Here is a 27,809-nt window from a genome sequence, read left to right as displayed (position 1 = left end):
AATATCTTCTTTTTTTTCCTTGTTGAAGGATCCAACAGTCTAAAATATGGCACCGGATGTCTAATGTAGAGAATTCTCTCTTTACTAGTTTTCAGATTGTGTAGAAACATGTCTGTGTGCACACAGAGTCGCTGAAACCACGTTTAGATGTGACATTTTGGAGAGCAGTTCTCTGTGACAGGGACATACAGGGAAATTATTCACTGCCCTGCCCAATTCCTAGAAAAATATTTAATTTAGGAAGGAGCGGAAATGTTGCCTGAAGAGTATCAGGTTCTGCCTACTTTGGCCCCAGCCATGAGACAGATGTAGCATTTGGCCAAGTCAGATAAAAATCAGTGTAATACAGTTACTCTGGGCATTTCAGGAAGCTGCCTGTGATTATGTGCTTCTAATTTTTAAACAAGAAATGTACCCAGATCCTCTTCCTAAATAATCCCTTACCAGAAAAGTTATCTCCAGCAGTGGTCAGAAGTGGGACAGCTCAGGGAAGACTCTTCAGATCATGCCAGGAATTCAGTTATTTCTCTGTACACTCGGTCAGGTTCCTGCTGGGTTTGACAATACAACTTGACATATTTTTATGTTTAACAACTGTTGATGAATTTTTCTTTTGTGCATTTAATTGAGTTTGAACTCACACAGAATTTCAACTTGCATAAGTACTTGTTGATAATTAATACCATAGCTCATCTATGCAATGGGTGGGAAAAAAGGTTGGGGATTTTGGTGTAATTTTTTCATTCATTAATGTACTGTTAGGGCTTCTACTTCCTGTGTGAAGGAGAGAATGTAACTCTCTATATCCTTTTTTGTCCCAAGCCTTTTGATTTTAGTACACATCTGCTCTCTCCCTGTTCAGTTCATCTCCTACACAATGAAAGCTCCTTATGTTCTTTGTATGGAATTATTATTTTTGCCTCCTGCTCTTTTTCTTATGTTTATTTATATTGAATTTAATTTGTGGGGTGGTTTTTTGGTGTTTTTTTTTTCCCGAGTTGTTTTTTTTCTTTCCTCTCACCCAGTCTCTGACTTCTCTGAAGCTGTACTACATACAGTACTTTGCCTTAATTCAGTTTTCATATATTTCCAGTATCAGAGTAGCAGCAGAATTTGTTTCTGTGCTGTTCGCCTCCTCCTTTTAATTCTCATTATTTAGCCTTAATAATTGTGATGTTTCTTTTAAATGCAAAGTTAAGTCAAGGACTGTGTGTCAATGCTGGAAGAAATCAAAGAGGGCTAAGTGATCTCAGGAGAGGCACTTAAGTAGCTGTAGTGTTTGTATAAGTGAGAGAATTAAAAGAACTAATTAAAGTAAGCTGGAGCACTTTATGAACTGCCCACACAGACCTGTTTAATACAGTTCAGTCCAAACTTGTAGCACTTGTACTGATGGTAAAAATGGACAGAGAAATAAATAGCTCCCTGATGGAAGTTAGCACAGAAAAAGCTATTCTAAGTGAGGGAATTAAATATTATAACCAGTTGATTGAGAAATTCTACTGGCCAGTGAGTTTAATTGTCCATTCCCCCACCCTGTCCATACATGTTCATTTTATTTACAGGAGATAACACTGTCAGTGACACCAAATCTCTCTGCCTCTGTTATAGTGGCTGTTTTAGGTAATGAAGGGTGCAGTGTAGCAGGATTTGCTGTTGTACTTCATTATTCTTAAGGCCACTCTTCCTACAAATCCATGATTGTTCCCAATCGTGTCACACACACACTGGTAATTTCAACTGCATTGCCATTTCCCTTTATGTAGCGTTTATGATCTTTGAAGATTCATTTTGGATGTAAATTACCAGTTCAAGAGTATAAAAAGAGAAATCTATTTAATGTTCCAATTTTGAATGACGGTTTTGCATGAGTGGAGATGATTTACTTCGAGTTGAAAAATAAACCAGTCAATCCTTTTACAATACACTGTCACAATAGAGATCTCAGAATAAAAGTGTGAGTTTGGTGGGCTTTTGTTTTGCTCAAGTTGCAAACTCCAAACCACTGTTTTGAGCCTGGACTGACTTTGGTTTAGGGCATGTTTTCCTGAAAATTCTTTTGATTATATATTTATGTTTAAGGACACCTCCATATACTGCAGCTTTGTCATTTGTGTGGTGTTACAGAAAACTCGACGTCTCCTGGAGAACAGATGGACCAATAAAGTCTCCACCAAACCTCCATACTTATTTTAGAATCTATTTCTGGTACAGTGCAATCAACAGCAACAAAGACCTAAAAATAGCAGTGCTTTATTTTCGGCTCCCCTGATGCCTCTGTGCTTTTCTGGCAGTGTGCTTTGTGTCACTGACGTGCTCGTGTGACCTGTCTGCTACTTGGAGGTGGATTGTTGCAATCTGCTCCCTGGTTTGTTCTGAGCTGCTCTAATAAAGCTGAGCACACAATTTCCTCGCTGTGAAACTCCAGGGATTAAACAAGGCAGACTTAGCTTGCAGCACCTCTGGAGCCAAAGGGATGCTGCTCTGTCCTCACCGTGCCAGGTTACAAGAGCTTTGAGGATACAGCTGGGTCACACTGCAGGAGTTTCAGGGATCTTTTGAGAAGGTTCAGCAATATTCTGTAGATGAAGATGTTGACAATTTGAAGAAACACTTTGGATCAAAATCTTTTAATAATAATGATATTTTCTAGAAATGTTAATAAACAATGAGAATCCCAACTGAAGTCAAGTACTTATGCAGCTGGCAATGCTGCAGTAATTTCACCTTTCTTTACTCTTTGCAGATACATCCTTCGCTGGAATTCCACTGCTTCATTTTAAAAAGTACTGAGCTGACTTTATGGATGTGATTTTACTGTTAAGCTTTTAAATATTATTGCTTTTTCTAAAAGTCTCTATAAAAGCCAGCCAAGTGAATTTTTACATACTGCGTTGGTAGCGTGTTAAACCAAATAAATAGATTAAAGCAGTTTATAGTAAAAAGCACACTGGAAATGTAAACATGTATTAAGCAAGACAAAGATGTGGTTAGTTACACACACAAACCAACCAGGAGATCACAGAGAATCAGCCCTATTTATTAAACAGTCAGATGGCACTGCAGAATAATATCAGTGTCATTCTGCCAAAAGCAGCAGATTGCCACCTGGGCTGGGTGAAAGAACCATCTCTCTGCTACTGTTCCAAAATCTGGAAGAAATTTTTTTATGGTGTAGTTAAAAATCTTGGGTTTAGAGGCAGTTAATAGCATCTCTGTGATTTAATGTGCAGGTAGCTGCTGGTCGGGTTTGCTGGCACCATTAGGCACCTACTTCATGGTTCTGTCAGTGGAAATTGGGCATTATTTGTTTCTTCAAGATCTGCTTGGCATCTTTTTCCATCTAACTACAACCAATTGCTTTTAAAATCTAGCTCTGAAGCTGGTTGGTGATGTAAGTCCTGTGTTCAGTGAGTAAAGGATATTAAATCCAACTGAGGGTTTGGGAGATTTAGTATTTTAAATGCCTGAGTGGGGTTTTTTGACCAGTATTTAAACTTTTTTTGAAAGTTCTGTATGAAAGCTTTAATTTTGTCACTCCTGTTTAGCTTTCCTTTGCAGCTTCTCGAGTAATTCCTGTGAAATGAGTGAGGCTTTTCCACCTGTTTGTGAGAGTGGCACTAGAATAGTTATTTGTTGAAATGTTTCATTATGGATAGAATTATTTAACTCTGCATTCGTGGGGCTGTTTGTGTGTATGTGCACAGAATCCCAAACACCATTTTTATGCGCACAGTTTCTGTCAGCATGTTAGAGAATATGGTTTGTGGGCAAAAACCCCTGAGCTGACACACGGCTCTTCCTGGCTTTCTTGTTTTGAAACAATTCTGGAGCATCTGTCATTGTTTCACACAATTTCCTGTAAAGCTGCCTGTGGCAGTTGCACTCATTCTTTATTACCCAGGGGCTTTGCAAGCTATAAAATAATGTATCTGACTACCTAATAGCCTAATATTCAGCCTTCCCAGGAGAAGGGGGAGTGGAAAGCTGGTTTTACTTTCTTTTTTGCTGACCATGCAAACCTGACCCTCGATGAGGTGCTTTTATCCATGTTGTCAGTAAAGTCAAAGGATTTCCTGTGATAATGGCTTTCCTAGCTGGGAGATGGCTCCTTCCATCTTCCAAAGAATGGCTCTGATCAAATGAGATTCAACTTCTGCCTTAATACAAATGGCACATCTGCATGTGATTATCTTTTTAACAACCCCTTGGTTTTCTGCTTTGTTTATTAGTTTAGAGGCCCTTTCTACCGAAATAAACTGTAAAAACAGCCCAAAAATGTGATGCCTAGGGATGCTGGGCTGTGCCTGTAGGATCCTTGCTGCATACGCACACACATTACATCATCTGTGCATAGCTATAGATAGATATGTGGTGCTGCTCTTCTTTTTAACTGGGTGTTTTGTTAAGGAGGATAATTTTCAGATATTTTTAGTTGAAAACCAAAATGCATGTACAGAGCTGCTTTTCTGTTTTGTAGTTGAGTAAATGAATGTTTTTTCTGTAGAAATTTTTCTGTAAAAACCTAGATAACAGCAATTAGAATTAATTTAAATTTCCTGAGCCTAATGGTATTGCTTTAAGATCAATATGTGGTGAATGCTTCACTCTTAGTTCATTTTGCATGACAGCAGTTCCACTGGGGTTACTTATAAAACCTTATTTAGGTATGTTTGAAGAATTCAATTATGCTTGTGTGGATTGGGGCTGGGAAACCCCAACCACAGACCTACTTTACCAGTGCACCCTAAAACTTGATATTATCAACTACAAACAAACCCCAAACACAGCAAAAGGCTTATCCTAAAATACTAAAAGTCATAGAGCAAAGGAATACTTAACCACTGTTTGGGGTTTTTGTCTTTCCAGTGAGTTTCTTGGAAATACAAAAATGTTGCTGTAGGTTTGAGGTGAGTAATGAGAAGTGCAGTGCAGTGAGCTGCTGGGAGCACTGGTCAGGACTGGGTGTGAGGTGAGCTCCTCAGGGAGCACCACCAGCACCCATCCGGGCTGCAGCTCTGAGCTGGGGGAAAGCAGGAGCTGGCAACTGCAGCTTGAGTGTCTCAGCTACACTGTCCTGTACAGAGGATTGTGTGTGATGCCTGCTGGTTTAACAGTGCTCTGCCTCCTTCCCTGCAGTTGGATTCCTTCGAGTTCTTGTTTAAAAAACACTTGAGCTGCACATAATTTCAGAACATCACATTCCAGTGAAGCCGTTGTAACCACATGATTGTTCAAAGCTATGTCCTGCCTTCCCTGTCTGCCTGAATTAGGGTACAGTCTTCATTTGTACATTCCAAACTCATGAGCAGCTTCAAAGAGATTCTTTTCGTGGCCCAGTCTGCTGCCAGGGATCCTCCAGCTTTCTGATCTGAATGTGCAGCCATGGCTCTGTTTAAAATTGGGCAACTTTTGGCCTGATCCTCAGGGAGGTGTTAGCTGTGTTTGGGAGAGGAGATATGTGATGGGGAGGCTTAACCAGCATCTAAACTGGCTAATTCAGTGCTGGACTTTCCACTTGCAAAGCACTTCAGCAATCCTGAGTGTGAGTTAATAAAACCCCTCCTGCTGTACCCACACACTTAGAAACAGGAGCTGTGTACTCCTGCCCTCCTGTCCTGTGCTAAATGCTTATATCCACAGGTTTTTGTGATCAATTGATCTAATACTCTGCAAACATGAAACCTCTGCAAACGTGAAACTTCCCACCATGCCATGAGGTTCCAAGGTGTGTTTGGCTGGGTTTCCTCAGGATGAAGGGAGTTTGCTGCTTCCTCCCTCCTCCCTGGGTGACCTTTAGATTTTGTCCTGGTGATTATTTCAGATTGCTGAGAGATGTGTATGTATCTCTGGATGTATCTCTGGATGGATGTTTAGAAATGCCATGGTCTCTTCACAGTTGTGTAATTTTTTTTTCCTAATTGGTTTCATGGGATTCCTTTGCTGGCAGAGGCACACAATACAGCTTGCATTTCAAGAAGCACTTCAAAAATGTAGTTGTCTTTTTAGGAGCTTAATTTTACATGTGAGTTTTGTGGCCAGGTAATGTAATGTAAGTCAAAATTTAGATTTTTCTTGTCTGCCACTTGTTCTGACCTAGTCTTCTTACCAGGTAGTAGCATCTGAAGAATCTTAACAAATTTTATTAAAATTTTGTCTTTCAACAGGAGCATTAGGAAAACATTCACTAATGGTTGAAAAATGTGAGCTGAGCTGTCCCACCCAGGCCATTTTAATACTGGGAGGGTGTTCATTGCTGAAAGTTAGAAAGGAACTACCTAGTCTGATTCTTTTCCAAGGAAATAAATTATCCCACTGCAGAGTTCTTGTTTAATATCTGCCTCTCCACAGTCAGGTGCACTGAAGTGTTGTGTGGAACAGTGACACAGAGTTGGCCTCCAGGCAGCTACAGAAACCTTGCAGAGGGAAAAGAGTCCCAGTTCAGTTGCAGTGCAGGAGCAGACACTTCCTCTGGGAATGGGCTGGCCTTTGCACCCAGCCAGGCACTGCAGCCAGGATGGTGCATCTTGCAGGACGTTCTGGAATGGACATCTTGGGTTGCAGGAATTAGTGAAGTTTATATTCTTCTGTCAAGTGCTGTCAGTGAAGCAGCCAAGCTCCAGGAAGTGGTTGAATTCAACGTTTTTTTTTAATGTACGTCTGTTTTTACTCAATTTTTTTTCCTTCGTTCTGCTGAGAATCTACTTTAAATACTGAGATTTAAAGTGGGCTCCAGTAAAAGAATTATTTATTTCTGAGGTTTTAGCTCTTTTTGCTGTTGGTTTCAAAAAGAAAATGAACAACCTTGCCCTGAAGTATAGGGTGGGAATAACATGAAGGACAACCCTAAATTTTTTTTTCTGGCTATTCCTTGTGCTTTAATGTTACCATCCTTTTTTAACCACTTAATTCCACGTGAGAAGGGTTGGCACTTGTGAGTTACAGATGGAGAAAACAAAGGTGTAGGGCAGGGTTGGCTTACACAGGCCAGCAGAATGAAGCATAAACCTCTTCTTCATCCTGCCCTCTGCGAGGCAAGGGTCAAATCCTGTTAGTGCTTCATCCAGGGAAGTGCTGCTGCCAAGTGGGAGCTTTTCCTGGGAGTCTTGAACTCACACCCAGCTTCCTATCTGCCTCCATGCTGCCAAATTTGGCTGCTTCACTTGCAGTCTGTGCTTCTGGAAAGAAAGAAATCCGAGAGAAATCTGTTTCTCCAAGTGACCTAAATAATTCTCCTGCTTCCTCTGCTCCGCTCAGTGTTACTCCGTCGCCTGCAACATTAATAGGATCAGATAATATCGGAGACTTGCGGGTGTTTTTTCATAATTATCTGTTTAACCTTGTGATTGAGGGTAATGCATCTCCTCCATCTGGTACTAATTCAGCTGAAGTAAAACTGGTTTGTCTGTTTGGAAGCTGTTGGAGCAAACGCTGACGGATAATGGTGAGGAGCCATTAATAATGTCATTAACTGCCTTGGTAGCATTTTTAAAGGTAGAAATGGTTACTGATGCAGGCCACCAGCCTGAATGCTAGGTCAGAACATCTCAAAGCCCTGCTGATTCTGAGAGATGTTTTGCAGTCACTGTGTGAAGGAATTTTGTAGGTGCTGTTTCAACTTCCATATTCTAAACCTCGTCACCGCACTTCCCACTAATGAGCAGACTGGGGAAAGAAGCCAAGAAATTAATGGACCATAGAAACTAAATTACCCTTTCAACCCTGAAGGAAGTCTTCCCTCATACTCAGCTCATGAATTGATCCCAACACAAGGAAAACAGAACCTGCTGAAGCCATTTGTTGACAGTGTCTTACCTTAGTATTAAATCTGTATCGTTTTATACAAAACCAGACTGTGCCTTCTTTCTGAATAATTTTCCTAGATTTAGATTTCTTTCAGACTTCCACATGTGATAAAATTTGGCAACTGTCTGAAATTATTTCCTCCCCCTTCCTGCTCCTCTGAATTCCCATGGCTGCCGGAAAATTGAAATCCTTTCCGCTTTATGGAGAGAGGTTTAGAAATGGAAATTTCAGGGCTAGCTTAGATTGCTATTGCACTACTTATCATCAGCTTTTATGTTAGAGATGGAAAAATTGTGAGGAGAAACATAGTTAACTACCAAGTTCTCATGAGACATGTTTTTAGGTACTTTGAGAATCTTGGTATTGTTTGGTTAAGAAACAATGAAGCTGTGTGGAATCCAGTTTGTTCACTTGGCTGACCTTATTCTTACAGTTCACCTGTCCTCTGTGTGATCAGTGTATGTATATTTTTACAGACAAGGTGTTTAAAACCCTAATACAGATGTCTTGTTTTCAGCACCACCTCACCATTCCCACCTCAGATGGTGACTGTAGTGACCCAAGCAGGACTACTGAAAAATCTCTCACTAAGAATTTATGAAGAAATGAACCACCAAACCTGTCTGATGCTGGTGTAGCTTAAAATTGCAAAAAATACTGAATTCAAACAGTTTAAAGCAGGTCCTGAGAATTTGTATTAACAAAAGAACTCTTGGGTTATACAAATCCATTTCCAGTGAGGCTTCTGCCAGCATAGTTGTGTCTGAGGAGAGGAGGGGCTGGAGCTCTGCTCCTTAGGTCAGCAAACGTTCTCAAGGGCTGACTGTGCTTTGTTAGGATTTTTACACCTGAAAATCTCTCCAAGTGCTCCATACTCATCTCAACTTAAGCTGGGTCATTGTATTTGTTCTCTTGATGTTGTGGTGGGGCTTTTTTCCCAAGAAATCAGTGAAATGAGTCAGAAGTGACAAGAAGTCTGGAATGAGAGGAGCTGCTTGTGAATCTCTGAAGTCACTCTGGATATTATTAGGAGTCCCAGAAAGAGCAGCTTCCCTGGGAGCTTGGGGCAGGACTGGTTGTGTGATTGAAATAAGAATGTTGTGTTCCATCACTATGCACTCAAACTTCCTTGGAGAAGGATCCATGGCATTTAGCTGGAGTTTCCAACCAGTCCAGAACTTACACCCTACTCATGCTGGGGTAAAAAACCAGTTTCCTGCAGGATTTTACATACAGATCTCCCTTTGAAGCTGACTGTGTGACAAAAGTAATTCTTACATATGAATATGTCACGTATTTTCACAAACACATCATTTCATTTCTATCATGGACATGTGTCTTTCTCTAGTAGGTACCTGTTGAAAGTTCCATTTATGTAAAATATAAAAGTGTAGCTTTTTATGTAATGTTAGCAGTTTCTGTGTGATTCAGACGCACTGGCAGAAACAAATTGTCTCGTTGCTGATACTTGTTGCAAATTGCTGGCTGGCTGATAGAAAATGTTCACAACTTCTGTCACGTAGGGATTATTGGCCAGTGTGACAAAACCCCTCACTTGATGGGTTTTAATATTAATGAATTATAACTTTACACTTAATTTTTACATAAGGACTGTGTTGTTTGGTACTCTCAGGGTTTTTTTTTTCCTCTGAAAGCCTGTGTTAAAAATGTCTTAACTAACAGTGTGTGAAAGAGGGAAAATGGAGTTCACAAAATGCATAAGAAATGTAGGGACTTGGATCTTTAGGCCACCAGAATACCAAGAAGGTGTGAAATCCCTCATGTCTCTGGTTAATGTAGCTGGAGGGTTGTGTTGGGCATGGGGGCTTTTCTTTCTTTTTGAAGTTTGAGTGATTCCTGTCAAATTCTGTTGCTGATGATTGGAGCACAATAATATTTAATAACTTCAGGCTGTTGCACTGCTGCTTCTGGTGGTTTGTACCTGGGACATGGTGTGTGATCTTCTGCTTCCTCCAGATCCTTGGCTTGTTTTCTCTTCATTTGAATTCTCAGTGGGCTTTATGAAGTTATTTAATAAACTTCATTTCATTGAGAAATGTAGATAGAGTTGTGTACTTAAGTCTAAGTGGTTGTGTTTGACCAGAAGTTACACTGATGAGATGAGAATATAAATCAATTTCCTTGCCCTGCTCCAGTCTTTTAATCCTCCAGCCTGCCCTTCAAGGCTCTCATTTCTCTCATTGAAGTGCCAATCCTCTGTTTTTGCAGAAATTCTTTGAGTTCATTCATTCATACATTCAGCCTTTTCTCTTTCATGGCTATGAATTTGATTCTCGTGGAGTTCTGCTCCAATGAAACTGATAAAGAAACAGATTTTTATTTATTTCTTGGGTTGGGCCAATCTTTGTCTCCCCTAAGTGCCAAGAATACTGACACCTGATAGTGTCAGCTGGTCAGTATTGGCAGCCAGTGTTGCAGGGGGAATCAAGTGGAAGCAAAATCCTGTGTGAAGCTGTTTATTGCTTGTCTGTGTTCCTGTCCACAGTGTTGGACACATCCTAAAGAGTTTCCTACAGCAATGCCTGCTGCAGTTAGACTGCATGAGTGGAACTTCATGGATGTATCTAAAGAGTGATCTGCTACATCTGCTTCTGGTTTTGTTCTTGGAGCAGACAGGATGAGAGGGAACAAGAAAACATTTTCTTCCATTTGGGTATTTTGCTTGGTCACTTACTGTAGCATTTTAACTTAATGAGAAATTTGAGAGTCTTTGTTTTACCTTTTTCACTCCTAGGTTGCAGTCATTTTCTTTAACTGTAGAATAATGGCAGAACCTTCATGTTTTTCTTTACTGAAACAGGACGTGCTGTTTCTTAGAAAACATTTCTTAGGCCAGTTGTTCAGGTGCTTTCTTTGAACTGATTTGTCTCTGGCTTCTCCCATTCAGTAGCAATAGTATTTTTCCTCATGGTTCCATTATGTGGATTTATTGCAGTATACAGGAAGTTGCAAAGTATTAATAGTTGAAAGTGGCATTTCTCTGCTCTGGGTAGGTATATGAAAAGTATTGCATTGCTAAGTATTGATTTAAGACATTCAAAACCTTCTGTTTACACTGTTGATGGGCTTACTGGAGTATATTGTTATTGAAGAGCAGCTTTAATTTCTGCTATGCCAATGCTGTATAAAATACAGAAAAGCAATTCCCTCAGTGCCACAAGAGGTGCTGCAGTGGGATTGTTTATTTTGTCTCCTCTGCCACAGAGGAAGGTGCAGCTCCCAGGGCTGTGCTTTCGGCAGTCTGCTCTTTGAGGGAGTAACAAAATAAGACATAACTGTAGGAACAGTGTGTGGAACAAGCAGAGTTCCCAGCAGGAATGCAGCAGATCTTTTACAGCTCATGACACCTTCACTGCTCTTGGATGTAAAACACTCCTGTGATTTTCTTTGCAGCAAACACTTGACTTACTCTGAATCTACATTCAGAGTTTGTATACCTTAAAAAACCCCAAACACAGCAAACCCCCACAAACAAAACTACTGTACTCCACTTTCCAGAATAAGGATCTTGATTTTGCCCCCTCTAAAAGGAAACATATTTTGCAAGCTTAATTTTTTCATTTGTTCTGTGTCTCCTTAACTTGGTAGTCTGTTGTAAAATTAGTGTTTTCTGCCTGCCCAAAAATGTCAGATCCATTCAGATTTTTTTTACTCATTTGAACTACTAAGAGAATCTTCTCTTTCTGACTAATTCCTTTAAAAATAATTTAAAAGAAAATCAGTGCTAAGAAAATACTCTCTCCTTTCAAATTAATGTTCATAGCACTTTTAAACATTCTTGGTTTTTTTGGCCATTTTGAAGTTTTCTGTTCTATTAAATCTATGGATTTGGGGGGAACAATTCCCTCTTAGATGATAGACTTCAATTCTGGAATGAAATGCAAGTGTGGATTTGACCTCTCTGCCATTCTCTTGATGAGGACATGTCCCTAGGCCAGTTCTGCCATTGCCAGGACAGTGAGGTCAGGGGAGTTTTTGAGACAGAATAAAGGAGCTCGGTGGTACCTTTTTGTGCCATGTAACCCCTGCCATCAGTAAATAATGGTATCTCTGCTTCTCAAGACCTTCTGCAGCACCTGAAACGTCTCATTTTACAGTGGGATTTTTGGACAGGTCACTGAGCATCAACAAAGAAGGCTTTTGTTTTGCTGATGGGTAGATTGAGTGGGCAGCCTGGGTACTGGGAAAAAAGTGAAATAATTTGTGTGTTCTTAGCTTCATTCATCTTCAATCTCAGTATTACCAATCCATTCCACTCAATAACCCACACACTATAAACAACCTTCAGTCTGCCTTTGCTCTCCTGCTCACCTGCATTGCCACGTCCTTGCTTCTGGAGTTGTCAGTGTATCTCCTGCAGGAGCTGATTGTGCAGAAACAAGGGAGGCTGAGCCAGGCTGTGTACAGAGGCCTGCAGGCTCTGTGGGAACAGTGCTGAGATTATGCAGCCCATTGTGCTCACACCTTCCCAAAGCTGCTCGTGTTTCCTGATAGGGATCAGGCTGGGGAGCAGTGCCACCATTTACCAGAAGGTTTTCCAAAGGAAGCCACCTCCCCCTCCATAGGTCAGCTAAACACAATCTTGTGAAGACTCTGCCTGTCTTCAGGTGCCTGGGTGAAAAAAAGAGCAATGCAGTGTTACCAAGAAATGTCAGTTTTCTGCTGTCAGCTGTCTTCCCTTGGAGCAGAGGTGGATGCAGCCAGCGCAGGGCTGGTGGATCTCCTGGAGAGCAGCCTGAGGATGGGGTGAGGCTGCACATGGCACAGCTGTCCCCAGCACAGAGGGAGATGTGCCAACACACAGACCAACGTTTGAAGAGCCAGCAGAGACTCTTGCTGATGTTAAAAAGGAGGATAGAAAATGGGTATACAACTCCTTTTCTTGTGGTTCCATTTGTTAATTATGGTATGAGACAGTTTCTCTAGGCTGGACAGGAAAAACTTGGGTTGTGAAGCTGCAGACTGCACTGGGGGATATCACTGTGATTTCAGTCATTTCCCTTCTCCCATGTTCACTGGTAAATCCTGTGTTTGCTCTGTTCCTGGAACCTTCAGGAATAGGATGGTAACAGTCAGAGCTGTAGCACACACTTGAGTTTGAATGTTCAGAAATTTTGGCAGCCTGTCAAGTGACCAGGTTGGGGGAGGAAGAACCAGAATTGGGAAGTGGTTATTTACTTTTCCTTCACCCTATAATTCAGTCAAAATTTAAGTGTTTAATTGAAAGCATGAAGAGAATGTTTCTGACCTTGAGGAAAATCCTGCCAAATCTCAGTGACCTGTTAGAAATAATGAAGTTTTAGGGGTTGTCAGAGACATTTTGTGAACTTGTGCAGTTTGAGCACCATGGAGTCCATGTAAGCATGGCTGCTTTATCTTTTACCAGCTGCCTTCATGGAGCTCAGCTTTTCCTTGTGGTCCCATTTCCTTCCAGTGCTGCCTCTGCTGAGGCTGGTTGGAAAATCAGGGCAAACTGCACCTTTTTTACCCCCTTCCCTATGAGTTTGCATTGTGCACTGATGCTCAGCATTCCACATGTGGAGATCTCTGTCCACATGGCAGAGCAGTGTAATTTCTGCCTGGTAATTAACAGGCTAATCCAGCTTTTAGAGCAATCTCTTTCATTTTGTTGCCACGTTTGGCCTGTAGTCACTTTGAACAGCAAACAGACCTGTGCCACACCACAGGCAGCAGCAGAGCACAAGGCTGAAAGTTTGCACCATTTGCTCCTCTGGGTGGGTGAGAATTGAGCACAAAGCCATGGCTGCAGCACATTCCTGCCTCAGGAGGTGTTTGGCCTGGCAGAGATCCTGAGGCAGCTCGGGATGGCAGTACAGGCTGCAGAGGCTGAGCTCACTGAGGGCTTGGCAAAGCTGCCCCAGGTGTCCCAGTGGGGAAATGGGGAGCTGCTGCAGGCTGAGGATGGATGGAGAGCCTGGTTTGCCTTTCCCTGGCTCACTCTGTGCCGCTGTCCCATGATGAGTGCTGCTGGTGCTGCTCAGCAGAGCTCTGGCTGCTTCAGCCCACTCGGGTGGAGTTTCAGTCCTGCCAAGACACTGAATTGGTATTTCAGGCATTTGTGTAAAATACTTCTCACTGCAGAAGTGTGGTGGGGTTGGGTTTTTTACTTTGCATTTTCAGACAGAAGCTTGTTCCTAATTCAAGAGGAAAACTAAGGAGAAAATAATTTCTATTATGAGATTACTTGGTGGAATTGAAAACAAGAAATCTTGCGCTTGATATGAGAATAATTATTTTTCCCTTTTATGATTTTTCTTGAATTGTATTCTTGGAACATAAATTCTTTAGGTTTCAGATAATTTGTTTATCATGTGTCTGTGTAACTGTTTAAAATGCAACAAGCCTTGGACTGATGTACAAAAATAATACTTTAATTTCTGCTTGAGCCTCATGTGGTTTCAGGAGCTGTTTTTAGCTTATTTGAAATTATTTTTCTTTCCACGCTTTTTCTTGGTTGAGCATCTTATAGAAGGGGTGAACTCCTTGGCTTGTTTTCAGATTGATTTTATTGTTCAAATTGAGAAATCCTACGTTCATTCTGATACCTTTTAATGTGTTGTTTTGTGGGAAAGTAAAATCTCCTGTCCTGTTGCAATGCTGGTGAGATTGTGAGTGGTTTTAATAGGCAAAAAAAGCTTAATATTGTTGGGATTTTTCCCTCCGCTTAAGATTGTGTTGCTGGGGGTTACTGGTTTGGTGCCCAACACATTTATTATCGACCTGAGGAATGATTTCCTTGGTGACAAACCCACCTCTCCCTATCTTTGACACTGAATTATTTCCATGTGTCTCATAAAGAAATGAACACAGGAGCAGTAGGTAGGTGAGGACTAGAAACTAACAAAAATTAAAATAATCATATGTGACCTGCAATTGCCATTTAAACCCCCAAATTTTCAGGCAGTGACTGGGGGCTGGAGTGGTGGAGATCAGAGAAGTGAACATGGTTGACTGAATTGTGCATCTTTAATGCTTCATATCCCTGCTAGTGCAGTTCTTTCTCCATTCCTAAATGTGATTTGTGTGCCACCTGTTTCAACTGCAGTCACTCTCCAGGGACATCAAATGGGAGGCAGCATGTAGGAGCTAAATTATTTGGAGAGGATTCAGTGATTGACTTAAATGTAAAGGGATTAATTGGTCTCTAAACTAGTCAATTAAACTGTACTCCAAAAGTGGAAAGATCACAAATGCATGGCAATGAATAAATTAATGCATTTTTCATGGTTTTAGAATTTTCTACATGTTGCTTAATTTGTTTTGAATCATAAAATTTATTCCATTAATTGTGATCATGCTGCATAATGGACGCATGTGAAATAATTCTGTGCAGCCATCCTCCTAAAGGACAGCTGGCAGCAGGCTTACAGCACTGATTTCAGCGTGTATTAGGAGGTGTTTACAGCTTTTGCAGGCTCTTTTACACACCACACAGCAAAGGAGAACAAATTTTCTCTGACACCATGCTGTAAAATGAACAAGGTTCAGGTTTTTTAAAACTTTGTGTCCATTCTGTGTAACTCATTGAACCTCGTGCTCCTGAGGAGAAGTGTGAAGGGCATTTTGTGCTTACTCCCTGGTGCTTAAGCAAGGGGTGCTGTGTGAGGAAATGGGGAGAGATTGAAGCACTCAGCTGTGCTTTGTCATTTTGGAGGTTATTTTATGGTTTGGGGTTTTGTTTTGGTTTGGTTGTTTTGTTGTTTTTTTTTTTTTAATCAAGGTATAGTTGAGTGTCATTTTCTTTCATTTTGCAGTGGTGCTGTTGTCCTGCCACATTTAAGAGTCCAGCTGTAAGTCCTAGGAATATTAAAGCTCTCCATCAGGATTCATATCTCCTCATGTTCTGTAATTGAAAACAGTGGGTTATTATTATAGGTGTATCATCATGTACAGATATCAGATGATGTGGTATGTGGGAAGAAGTGAATCTAGAGGGGTGTCAAGTCTCCAGCTGCCACTTTTAAACGGATGTGAGGTGGTCAGAAGTTCCCCAGCTCCCATGTGCTGAGCTGCTTCCTCACTGGAGAGCTCCCAGTGCTGGGGTTCACCTGCCAGGAAAGCTAAACTTTGCTCACACTGGAAAGTGGATACAAGGATTTAATGCCTGGAGAGTCTGAGTTTCTTTGTAAGGTTGTGTGAATCTGTGAAATAAAACTTATGACTATAATGCTTTACTTCTCCTTTTGCCTTGAGGAGCCCATGATAAGCAGCTCTTTGGAAGCACAAATCAAAACAGCATTAATAGTTTTGAGATTTTGAGAACAATATTCTTCTTCTTATGTCTGTGTTGAGCAAACTGGGTAACCACAGTTCCCCCTGCTGATGTTCTTGCTTTTTGAAAGAAACTGATAAATTTAATTTTGGGTGCGGTGAACTTCATGACAACAAGAAATGGATGTATGGCCCTTCTTCCCCTTTGGTTTGCTGGTTTTTCCCCAGGAATCTCCTTTCTGAATGGCCTTAATCTAATCTAATGCTGCTTTGGATAATAGCACTCATCCTCCATGGGGTGAAGGGGAGAAGGGTGCATTAACCTACATTAGCAGGCAGCAAAACCAAGGCAGTGTTGGCCTTGCAGAGCAGAGAAAGGAGGAGCCTCTGATGGGCTGGGCTTTATTTTTATGGTTTAGACACCCAAAGGAGCTCTGTGGTTGTACTCTGGCTGGTGGCTGTGGTGACAGAGCCTCTGTGCACGTCTGGAGAGCATCCCTGGGACTGAGGCTGCAGGAATTTCAGCTGGGAGAGAGCAAATGAACTGTGGCGTCTGGGAACTTGTGAATTACTGAGCACTGTGTTACTGTGCCAGTGCTGCTTCACTTCCCCACAAAGCAGGGAGAGAGAAGCCTGGCTGCTTGTGAGAAAATTGGGTATTTGATTATAAGAAACACGTCTTTTCTTTTCTGAGATTTTAGTTGTCATTATTTTTGAGCCCCGTTTTTAGGATTTGTGTAGAACTATCTCATTATCTTGGAAGATTTGGATAAAAGAACTTCCAAGCTGCACACAGCCCCTCCCCAATTTAAACAAGCAGGAGTGAGTGACAGTGTCTGCTGTGAGCAGTCTGAGACCGAGCTGAGGTTCATGTATTATTTCCCCTTGTACCTCATACCTGCTAGTCATGGTTCTTGTAGAGCATTGACAGCTGGTTTTGCTCTTATATTTTAATTTTTTTTAGGTCTCCCCAGCCTGGTTTGCACAGCACTGGGTTGTTGTTCCAGCTGACATTCCCACGTGAGGGAATGTTTGGTTCCTGAGGAACTCAGAGCTGTTATTTGTAAGAACACCACGTGTGTTACATAAACAAATAATGTGACCTTTCTGACTCGGCATACATAATAACAGAGTAGCCCTATAAAACACACACAGCAGTGCTTATCCACAGCCCTGTGTTCATCCAGGTTGCAGGGGTTTTCAGAGTAATCATTTCTAACAAATGCCTGTTGAGATCAAAGCCATTTTCAGGCCAAAACAGATTATCAGATGCATTAAATTTCTAGCTTTCAGAGCTAATTGTGAAGACAGAATTTAGGTAATTTTTGATGATTTATTACGAATAAAATTCATTGTTATTCTGTGTTAATAATTGTAATTCTGTGTTATTCTGTGTTAATGCTTCTTAAATGTGCCGTTTTGAATCCAGCAGAGCACAGAGCAAAGATTGGTGACAAATTTAGCTGTGAATTTGAGTGCATCTGTGCTACAATGACATTCGAATAAGGAATTGTTAGGGATCACAAATGACTTGTGGCTTTACTCCTGAGCAGCATTAATTTATGAAAGTGAAGCTCCAATGTAAATGTGGTTTGATACTCCCCATACCTGAGTGTTAAATACCCCTGTTGTTTCTCTGCTGAAGAGGATTTCATCACTGGTTTAACACACAGCTTGTACAACTTGGGTGTCAGACTGAAAACTGGGCTGACTTTATTTGGATAAAGTCAATCATCCACCGACGGCCAGTGTGCAGCACAAATCTTAACAGAAAGGATAATATTTTTACCCACTTTATGAGGGGTGGAGGGAAGCCTTTCTCCAAAGCTTCAGCTCTGTTTGGGTCTGTGACCCACAGCTGAATCATTTTGGCTGTGCCAGTCAGCAATACAGCTGGAGCTGTGAGCCACAGTAACTGATAGCTGTGTTATCTGTGATAAAACTGCCACAGAAAGCTTCCATTTAGGAATCCCAGCGTTTAAACTTTGCAGGGCTGAGCTGTTAAGGAAAGGTCAGTTTATGCCTTAGGCTGAAAAAAAATGGCAAGAGTTGGTTGGCGAACCTCCATCAGCACTCGGCAGGCTGGTGCTGGAGTTTGGGGTTATTAATATTCAAAAGGATTTCTTTCAGTCCTGATCTCCAGAGCACAACTGCTCATGACAGTTCTGAGGACTGGATGGTATTTAAGAAATGCTGAGACTTAACAGCACAAAAAGAGGGCTTTTTGGGAGATTCCACATGTAACTAACATGTAACTTATTCATGTGCCATGAATAAATCATGGGACACATTGAATATATGTGCTAATCTGCCTGCATTCCTGTTTGAAAGAGTATCAGATCTTTTATGGAAATGAATTTTCCAGAGGACCCATTTCAGACCCTGTGTGGAAACACAGTGCTTCAGACAGAGAGATGGCAGGAGGGTGATAACAGCAGGGATTTTAAAAGCTTTATATGCAATTTTTCCTGATGTGTTAGTATTCCGAGAATGCTAAAGCAAGAAATATTGCATCCATTCTGACAATTTTCTAGTTAATTATAATTCATTTTGTAGTTTTCACCAGCTGGTACTATTGTTTTCAGAATACCTGGTAATGCTGGTACAGATATAAGCAAGTTCCTGATTTTTTAGCACATATATCTTAAAAACCTCAGAACTTCCAGTGAAAAATACGTGTTTGTTTTGGCATTAACCTGAAAATTACTTTAATAACCTCCATGTTTCTTTTTTGGTATGCATTTATATTATATTTTAAAGTCTGTATCCTGTATAACAGTAGAAATATGGTGGCAACAACTTCTGTGTTTTCTAAATAGAGCAGGATCCAGTGTCTCATCACAATGAATTTTAATTCATAATGAATATAATAAACTTGCAGAATCACTTTTTGGTACTGACATCTTAAATAATTCAAAATAGTTGTAGTTCTAAATCTGAAGTGTAGCACAAATGTAACAAATAATGGACTCAGTAATCCTCAGTGCCTCGAGCTACACAGTATGGTGCAGTGCTGAGTGCATCACTCACCATCCCTCTGCCAGGGGAGGAATGTTCACTGCGATTTCATGGCAGGAATTTCATTTCAGAGATCCAGGAGACTCTTTGGAATGACTTCAGTTCATCTTAAAAACTGTGGGAAACAATTTTAGATCAGAACAGTGTATTTTGACAAGTCACATTATATGTACATGTGCAGCTAATAATAAATATGTATATTTCCATGTTCAACATGCAAAACCCTCTTGATATAGAAAAATAAGGGCTCATTGTGAATATTTAGGGGAGATTTTCACCTCTTATGGTGTAGTACTTCACTGAGGATCACAGGAATAAAACTACTCCAGTTGTACATGGAAGGAAATCTCTCAATGCCAGTACATTGGAGGAGCTCCTTTTACATTTAAATTATCAATTAATAAAAATGGAACCAAACATTAAACACTGTTTCAATACACTGTAAAAATCTGCTTGTTTCTCTGTGTAGCTTTCAGGGATGGCTGTTGCTGCAGATCCTGTATCTCCCTGCAGGAGCTGTGGGCAAAGCTCTGCCTCCCTGAAGTGCAAACTCCTCCTCAGCAGGAGCTCTGTCACTGTGCCATTTATTTACAGCCCAGCCCTGGTCTGCTGTTCTGTAAACAGTCCAGTCCAGCTCTAAAAAACCCAAACATGGAGCTCTCCCAGCCTGAGACATCACGATAAGCCAGGGCAGGAAATGGGAGCAGTTTGTCCTGTGTTCCCAGCAGAGGTTAGGGATGCTGGACGTGACCTTCCCTGCAGCCCACACTTGCTGTGGGTCTTCTTCCTAGTGATCCTACAATGGAATTCCTGCTCAGGATGGGCTGATGGATGTGTAGCATTTCCCCTGGACTCGTGCAGGTGCTGCTGGATTTACCCTGTCCCAGTGCAGATTGCTGGATCCTTTGGAAGAATAACCCTGTGTGCCCCAGGCTGGCAGCTCATCCTGTGCATGCATCATCCCCAGGGAAGGCTGGGAGGGTGCTGGGATGGGAGCAGGGAGGGAATCCCCTTGGGGAGGTGTGTGTTAGCCTTGGCAAGGGCCTTTGCTGGTGACAACTCAGGCAGTGCTGAGATAATAAGTCTGTAACTCAGCAAGTGTTCAGATAATGTTATCTAAATGCTCGCTGCATTGTGAAACTGTTATCTTAGTGCTTTACTTCACCACTGGAAAAACATTAAAGGTAATTAATATGTAGACAAAGTTTCTGTGTACATCTCCTACATAAAAAAATCCAGCAGAATATCTAAGACAACATATGGAGTTACAAATACCATTATTAAGGACCTGGTAGTTCTGGGAACTCATGTTCTCTTTCCCCCTCTCCTTGTTATTTCTTTGATATGGGGAAGAGAAAGAGATAACAAAATCAAGAGACAAGGAGTCACTGCCAAAGCAATATGATTTAATCTGCAGCTTGGCCTCCTGTATTCTTAGTCTGTGCCATACAAAAATTAGTGACTTTGGGCAGAGATGTGTAACCAGGCATCAGTTTCCCTTGTTCCTGAGCCAGCAGTGTGTTCACCTGCAGAGAAGTTGTTTCAGGTGCTGTGCTACAGTGAATTAATTGCCCCAGGTGGGTGTTTGTTAGCCTTGGGACAAGCTGCAGCTGCAGGGCAGTGTCAGCCCTCAGCTCTGCTCTGGTTCCAGCACACAAGCAATGCTGGATCCAGTGAGGCTGGCAGTGGTGCTGCCCAGGGATTGCTGTGGGCAGTGACAGAGCACCAAGCAGGCTCCAGGTTGGTGTTTCCATATTTCAGGGTGGATCTGGGTCTGGGGCCACAGCAGAGAGAAGCTGGCTGTGGAGGTCCTGTGCCTGCTGCACAAATGGGGACTGTGGTATCCAGAACACTCTGGAATTGTCTCATGCCTGCAAATGCTTTCCTTTTAGCTTTAGTTGGGGTTTTGAACGTGTGATTCAAAAAACGGCCTGGCCTCTTTCATTTGCTGCTGCAGCTGCTGCTGTGCTCTCTTGGTGTCTGTGAGGAAGCTTTTTCTGCTAGCACAGGCCCTGCAGTTCCTGACTGGAGCATGGTGTGTCCTGGAGGGATGTGCTGGGCATTTGGGCACTCTGGGAGCTCATCATTCCCTCGGTTAGGGGAAATGCCTTAACTGGGCACTGGCCACATTTAACGCCACTGTGCACTGGAACTGAGGCTGTGCCTTCCCTGACATCAAAGCAGGCAGCCTTGCTTCTCCTCCCTTTGAGGGAGCTTGTTCAAATTCAGGCTTCTCTGGGGGTATTTATTCCCAGATTATTTAAGGCAAGGTGATTTTCATGCTGGGCTGTAATTTACTGTGGTGTTCAGTGGTGTTGGCTGTAGAGCTGTCCAGGTGCTGCCATCTCCTGCCCAGACCCCTCTGTGACCTGCTCCTTACTGTTGCTTTAGCAACTTTAAAGGGAATTATTTTATTTTGCTCTCAATTACTCTTCTGTTTCAAATTTGCCTCTCCATGCCCTCTTTTTTTTGTAGCCCACATCAAACAAGTGATTTGACTGTTTTCCTAATGCCTGTGCCTTGGTGCTGCCTCTTTCCTGACATCAGACTCGATGAAGCTATTTTGGGGTAACTGTGACTTGAGGGCTTTCAGATCCCAACCTTAATTTTGAGGAGAATTAAAGCAGCCGTACAATTTATTGGTCATAAAATATAATTAATTGTACACAGTCAGTGGCTTTATGGACAATTGCTTATAAAGTAAAGGGGAAACAAGAGGTTGTTGCAAGCAGCCTGGAGGGCAGGGGATGCGAGCTCCAGCTTCTCTGTGGAGAAATAAGTATTTAAAAAATGCTCAGCCCTGGAATTGTTCTAAAAATAGGACGGGTATGTACAAATATAGGATTTTTAAATTGTCACTGTGTTTTTCCTATCAGTCTGGCTGCCACTGCACCTCCCAGGTGTGTCAGGAGGTTGCAGTGTTTGGGACAAAGCAAGCTTAGGAAGTGTGGAGTGAATGGTTTCAAGTCCTTAAAACAATAATGACAAAATTCATATGTAAAACTATTGCTTTAACATCCCTCTAATAAGGAGAAAACTCAGTTGTGTTCAATTAAGGTTTTTTGTAACATCTTCTTCCCCAAATCCCAAAGTAATTGTTAGTGGCACATTTGATTTCTACATTTGGGGTGTATTTTGAAATCTGTGAGGTGCAGTTTGACTTTCTACGTGGATATACATTAGTACATACATCCCAAACTCTGTTAGGAATTGCAGCATCTTGGCATTTTTTTCATGTACAGTTTGAAGGTTCCCCGTGGTATTTATCTAAACCTCCCAACAAATGGCAACAACACCTGAATCCATTAGTTATTCTCCTTTCCCTGCCAATGTTGTGGAGTTAAAACATACTCAGGTTTTCATAATCCTCATCTGATTTTTATATACAGGTAAATTTAATGTAATGTTGTTTTCTTTAAGTCATTTATAGTAACTGAGGAATTGCCATCATAAAGATTATGGGAAGTCCTAAATATCACATTGCCAAGGTATTCAGCTCCATTTTTAGGCATCTCAAAAGTTACTTGAGGTAATTAAGATCCCAGAGGAAACACCTGAAAGACAGTTAATGTCAGCTGCAGGTGATTAGGTGCCAAATTGAAGACTTGATTTTATTGTGTTCCAGAGAAAAAAAATACCTGCAATACCTAAAAGGACACAGATCTTTCATCACAAAAGGTTATGTGACATTGCTATTTCTTCATATTTCTGTTAATAGATGTCTTTTCTTTAAGCAGTTGTTTTCATTTGAGCACAGAAGTCTCAGTGAATACAGTGGAAATATTGTTGAAGGTACATGCCAAAGTGTTCTGCTGGCTGAAGACCACAGTGCTCAGCATTTTTCCCACCTCAGCCTTGGTGCAGGCAGAGTTAGGAATAACATATATTCTGTATATGTTCCATACATTCCACTGGGGAAGGTGACATCCTAACAAAGACAGCATCAGGCACCTGGAGAGCCAAGGAAGGTTTGTGAAGAAGTACTGTAGAAAAGAGTTCCTGCATAGTGTGGCCAGAGCACTGCTACAGATTTGCACTCTTAAATATATTTTATAAAAAGGATGAAAAGAAGAGGTTTTGTTTAAATTTGTGTTGAAATTTTCCCATGGAAAGCTTATGCAGTTGCCACTGTCTGTGGTGGCACTGGTTGTGTGCCTGAAAAAAGCCAAGCCAAGCTTTCAGTATTAGGGTTAATACTGAATTAATCCAGCTGCAATATATTTCAAATTAAATTCATGGGCACATGGTTGAGCATTTTCACTTTACACCATACCCAAGGCATAAATCAGTTTAAATGCCCCCAACTTTTTTTTTGTGGTTTTTTTTTTTGTTTGTTTTGTTTTTTGTTTTTCGTTTTTTCCTGATGCATTGGATGGTCCAGCTTTCTGAGTTGGAATTTTTTGTGGGGAATATATGGCACATTGTATCCCTCAGCTGGGATCAGGAATGGCTGGTGGCTTGCTGAGGATGTCACCTTACTGCCACACCTTTGTCCTTCTTCCTCACCTCTGGGTAGGAGCATCAACTCAAGCCATGCCTCTGAGTGCCCTTTGTTCCTGGTGTCATTCAGTAATGTGTGCATTAAGCTGTGCAGAATTAGTAACATTTGTATCATTGTACTTGTCCTGAACTGACAGCTTGAGGTATTCCAACAGACTTTGGGGAGTAGGGAGATTGTTTGGAAGACATTTCATGTGCCTTTCTGGTTTCTGATAGTTTTATTATCTGATCAGAAAGAGTACAGAAATGAGGATGTTTACAGACCTGCAGAGATAGTGGAGTGGCTTCTCAAAAGCCTGTCAGCTTCAGTTTTTGAACTGGGTTGACTTAAAAGTAAATAAAATATAATAAAAAATTAGTCTGAACATGATGCTGAATGTTTTTAGGAGCCCTGGTCTGATCTGCATTTTGTGTTCAGCTTTTTGTTGGTGCAAAGAGTAGTGGATCTGATAAGAAAACAGAATATTGATAATGTTGGAGGACTCTAGTGAGGACCTGAACAATTGGTGTGTTTTGCAGCTTTATTTGATGTGAGTGGGTTGGATGTACAGCAGAACTCAGTGGTGCTTCAGGTAAACCTTGTGCTGGGGCTGTGTGCAGGGCTGGCTGCCTGGAGCTGGGGGAGGTTTCTCCACTTGGACTTTATTCCAAGATCTGGCTCACATTGCAGCGAGAGTGATTTCTTTGGGCTGGTATTTGAGGAATGGTGTGAGCTGTACTGCAGACAGGAATGTCAGGAGGCTGGCAGCTCCTGCCAGAGTGGGACACAGCCCAGCAGCGTGTGCTCAAAGCAAATTCCTAATTGCTACTAAAGGAAACGTTCCACCCCAGCTCTGCCAGGAGCTGGTGAGCACTGCAGGAAGTCCCCAGGCCTTGATCTTTATGATTTTTGGTGTTGAAAGCTGAGCTTATGGCTATGACTGGCACCAGAGGGAGTTTAACTTGTGTGTCAGTGCTTGTTCCCTGGCAAAGCCGCTGGGGAGCCAGGGAGGGCAGCAGCACAGGGTCTGGAGCTGCTGGGCAGGGGATGTGCCAGAGCTCCAGCAGCTCTGCTCTGAAGGGAAGCACTGCTGGGGTGACACAGCTTTGTTCCCTTCCTAGAGCTGGACATGGTTTACTTTGGATCCAGAGTGAGAAATGATCCATCTTTCCCTGATGGATTCCTTATTGCTGGGTGTGAGCAGTAATATCCATTACTGTTATTCCTTAATCTGGCATTCAGGGAAGAGAAATGGGCTAATACTATTTTTATACCTTTTCCCCTCTTAATTAGTTGTCTGTACTCTTAGTCTGAAGCTATTTAATTTTCTTATCTTAATTACCAGTTCTGGTGTTAGATGATGCTCAGTTGAAAGTTAGGGACATGGATTGCCTTCCCTCCAAAAACAAACGAATCATTTGTGTTTCAGGCTCTGATTTTGTGTATTCCTTATCCTCACAGTGTTTATGGGTAACTGTGAATGTTGCATAAGATCGCACATGAGTTGTTCATGCCAGACCACTTTGCAAGACACTTGAAAAGGTCCCTGGATGATCCCAATTTTCTCCCTTCAGTTTAATAGCAGCCAAGCAAGACCCACAGTCAAATCCTGGAGGAAGCTTGCAGAATCCAAAGTGTTTCTGTGTAGTATCCTAAAGACAGGAGTTGAAAATAACTGCTTTACAAACAGCTTTGCTCTCTGCTGTAGAAATGCTGACCTGCTGCATGTGAACTCTGCAGACATTATCCCCACTTGATCTTACACCAGACTTCTCATGGGCGTTTTATTTATTAAATTTATTAAAACTCTTTTTATATTAAAGGCTTTTACCCTGTGTAAGGAAACTAATGGGCTTTGATTAAAAAGTGGATTTTGCTCTAATTTTGTATTTCTTATACGTGCAGAAATCCATTGTTCAGGGGTTTTTATTACATCAACTGGTTTGCTTTTCTTCTTGGAGCAGGATAGCTGGCTAGAAATCCCTGGAGTCTGACCTATTTTGTCCCATGTCCTGTTCCCTCCCTTCTCCCCGGTGTAACTTAATGATCAATTTACTTCTTCAACACTGAGGATAGTGAAATGTCTCTCCTTTGTGAAAATTGAAACAGAATGAAACCTTTTATTTAGTGGAAATATTGTTACAAAGTACTTCAGAATACTGGATGGCAGCAGAGGGAAGTGTAGCCATTACCTGTCATTGAAGTAAGCTTTTCTCTCCAGATTTTGCTCAGCTGACTGTTTTCTTCTGGTCTCTTCTTGTGGCAGGATTTAAGGCTCACAGAGGAGTACCTTGGGGTAAAGGATGATAAATTACTCTGCCCAATGTGTGGAATCATTCAGACTTTGTGAGATTAGAGCAGCTCTCTATTCTAGAGCATCAGTGCCTTTGTTTAGAAACAGCTGGCAGCAGTACCAGAACAATCAGTTGACTGAAACACCGAAGTGAACTGGTTGTAGTTGCCTCTGGCTTTTCTTCTTGCTGCAGGTAGTGAGATCTGTCTAAAACACAGGGTCCCTTAGGGCTGGCCCTGTGCCAAAGCCAACACCCATAAAACTGTGCACAGCCCTTGAACTGGACAGGAAAATCTCTGCACACTTAACACTGCAGCTCTGCACATTTTTAGTTGATTAAAAAACATGAAATGTGCTTTGTTTTCCTTTTTTCTTGTGGCTTTGTAGCAGGGAATATTTAAGCAAATAGTTTGCTGTGATGGGAGTTGCTCTCTGGGTAGAATAAAGTGAAAACATCTTCAATACCATTTGTTTCAAGTTAAGTTTGGTCAGCAGTGGCAAATCCATGGTTCACCTTAGATCATTGTCAACTTTCTGTAATATGGATGTTCTTATTTCGGCAAATGTCTTTCCTGTTCCTTTGTTATTCCTTTTCAGCTATGACTCCTTGCAGAGTGAATTTTGGAGAATTTCTGAAGACCCTTATTTGTACTGCTTGAATCCTGGTTCAAATCCCATTGATTTGCAAGAAACTTGTCAATTGAAAGAAGTAGGGAAACACATCTATGAGACAGTTGCCAACATTGTCAGTTATTCGTCTGGTGACAGATCTTTCTGTCATGACCCCCAGAACAGGACAGCAGGGTGTGTGCAGGCTCTGGAATTTCCCTCCTCACCCCATTAACACCATAACTGTTCCCTTTTGTCTCCCTGTCCTGCAGTGAACACTTGTCGTGTGCCTTCACGTTCTTCCTGCACGGGGAGAGCAACGTGTGCACGAGTGTGGAGATAGCTCAGCACCAGCCCATCTACCTGATCACCGAGGAGCACATCCAGATGGCTCAGTCCTCCCCATCACCCTTCCAAGGTATCTGCGGGAAGTGTTCTCCACAGGGGAATAAAGAAATGAACTCATTTGGGATCTCTTTCTACTCAGGAGGTTGTTAGGATTTCAGCACTACACACCATATAGGGATTTTACAGGACTTTCTGTCCATTAACAGTGTTGTTAATGTTACATGCCAGACACGTAACGTTTGTTACAAAAACAAAATTGTTTTTGTTTAAAAAGACTTAGTATTTAGTGCACCCATTTGATTTTCTGGTCATATGATCAGTGCACCCATATGATCTCTCAGTGAATCCTATGTGGATCCAAATGCTGAGTTTCTCTGGCTCAGGACTGCTTTTCATTCACACATTGGCAACTATTTGCTGTTTTATTTTAAAAACAAGTGGTAGGTGGGTGTGAAAATGTAACAGAAACAATGAAAAACTTGAAGTATCTGTGACTATTTATTTGCCAGTGTAAGAAATTAGAATTTTACAGAATTAAGTCGATGGCTTAGTAAATTGATGATGCAATTTTCATGTGATGCTCTAAAAAAAAAAACCCACACTTAAGAAGTTTGAGTCATTGAGTTATGCTGTCTTTACTACAGTCTGAAATTATAATTTCAAAGCAATTAAAGCAAGAAATCCTTGTAAAGTTCAACACAGAGTAAAAAAACACCCAGAGACACATAAAATGATCATTTATAGAGATGTTAATTTATAGAAGCTTTGCTGAAAAACATTGTGTCTAAATGTAAAGCTGTGACAGAGGCTCAGGCACTTCAATCATACATTTATTTCAGCGACATGAATTGATGACTCTTAAATCAAATACAACTAAAAGCAAAATTGAGTCAGAATGGAAATACCTGTTGTTAAGCAAGCAGTTTTCCTTATTTGTTGTGCCTCTTCTAAATGTGTTATCTGTTCTTTTCAATGCTGAGAAGTCTCATGTGTTGCTGCCCT

General features: G+C 41.4%; 1 protein-coding gene across 2 annotated transcripts in view; it reads left to right on the top strand.

Moving 5' to 3' along the window:
• The window catches only part of MED13L (mediator complex subunit 13L), a 166,199-nt gene that overhangs the window by 95,790 nt on the left and 42,600 nt on the right, over positions 1 to 27,809 (top strand). The window contains exons 1-2 of one of the 2 annotated variants that reach the window (XM_085076157.1): positions 20,537 to 20,817; positions 26,732 to 26,877. In XM_085076157.1, the coding sequence (XP_084932283.1) occupies positions 20,552 to 20,817; positions 26,732 to 26,877 (412 nt within the window). In that variant the 5' untranslated portion in view covers positions 20,537 to 20,551. Of the gene's footprint in view, positions 1 to 20,536; positions 20,818 to 26,731; positions 26,878 to 27,809 lie in introns of those variants that run through there. The other variant, XM_085076156.1, reaches the window with a different exon arrangement.

The sequence above is a fragment of the Lichenostomus cassidix genome, chromosome 15, assembly GCF_008360975.1.
Source record: "Lichenostomus cassidix isolate B80296 chromosome 15, HeHo_3.0, whole genome shotgun sequence".
Taxonomy (NCBI): Eukaryota; Metazoa; Chordata; class Aves; order Passeriformes; family Meliphagidae; genus Lichenostomus; species Lichenostomus cassidix.
The sequence above is the reverse complement of the archived record's forward strand: the minus strand, read 5'-3'. Positions and strand labels throughout refer to the sequence as shown.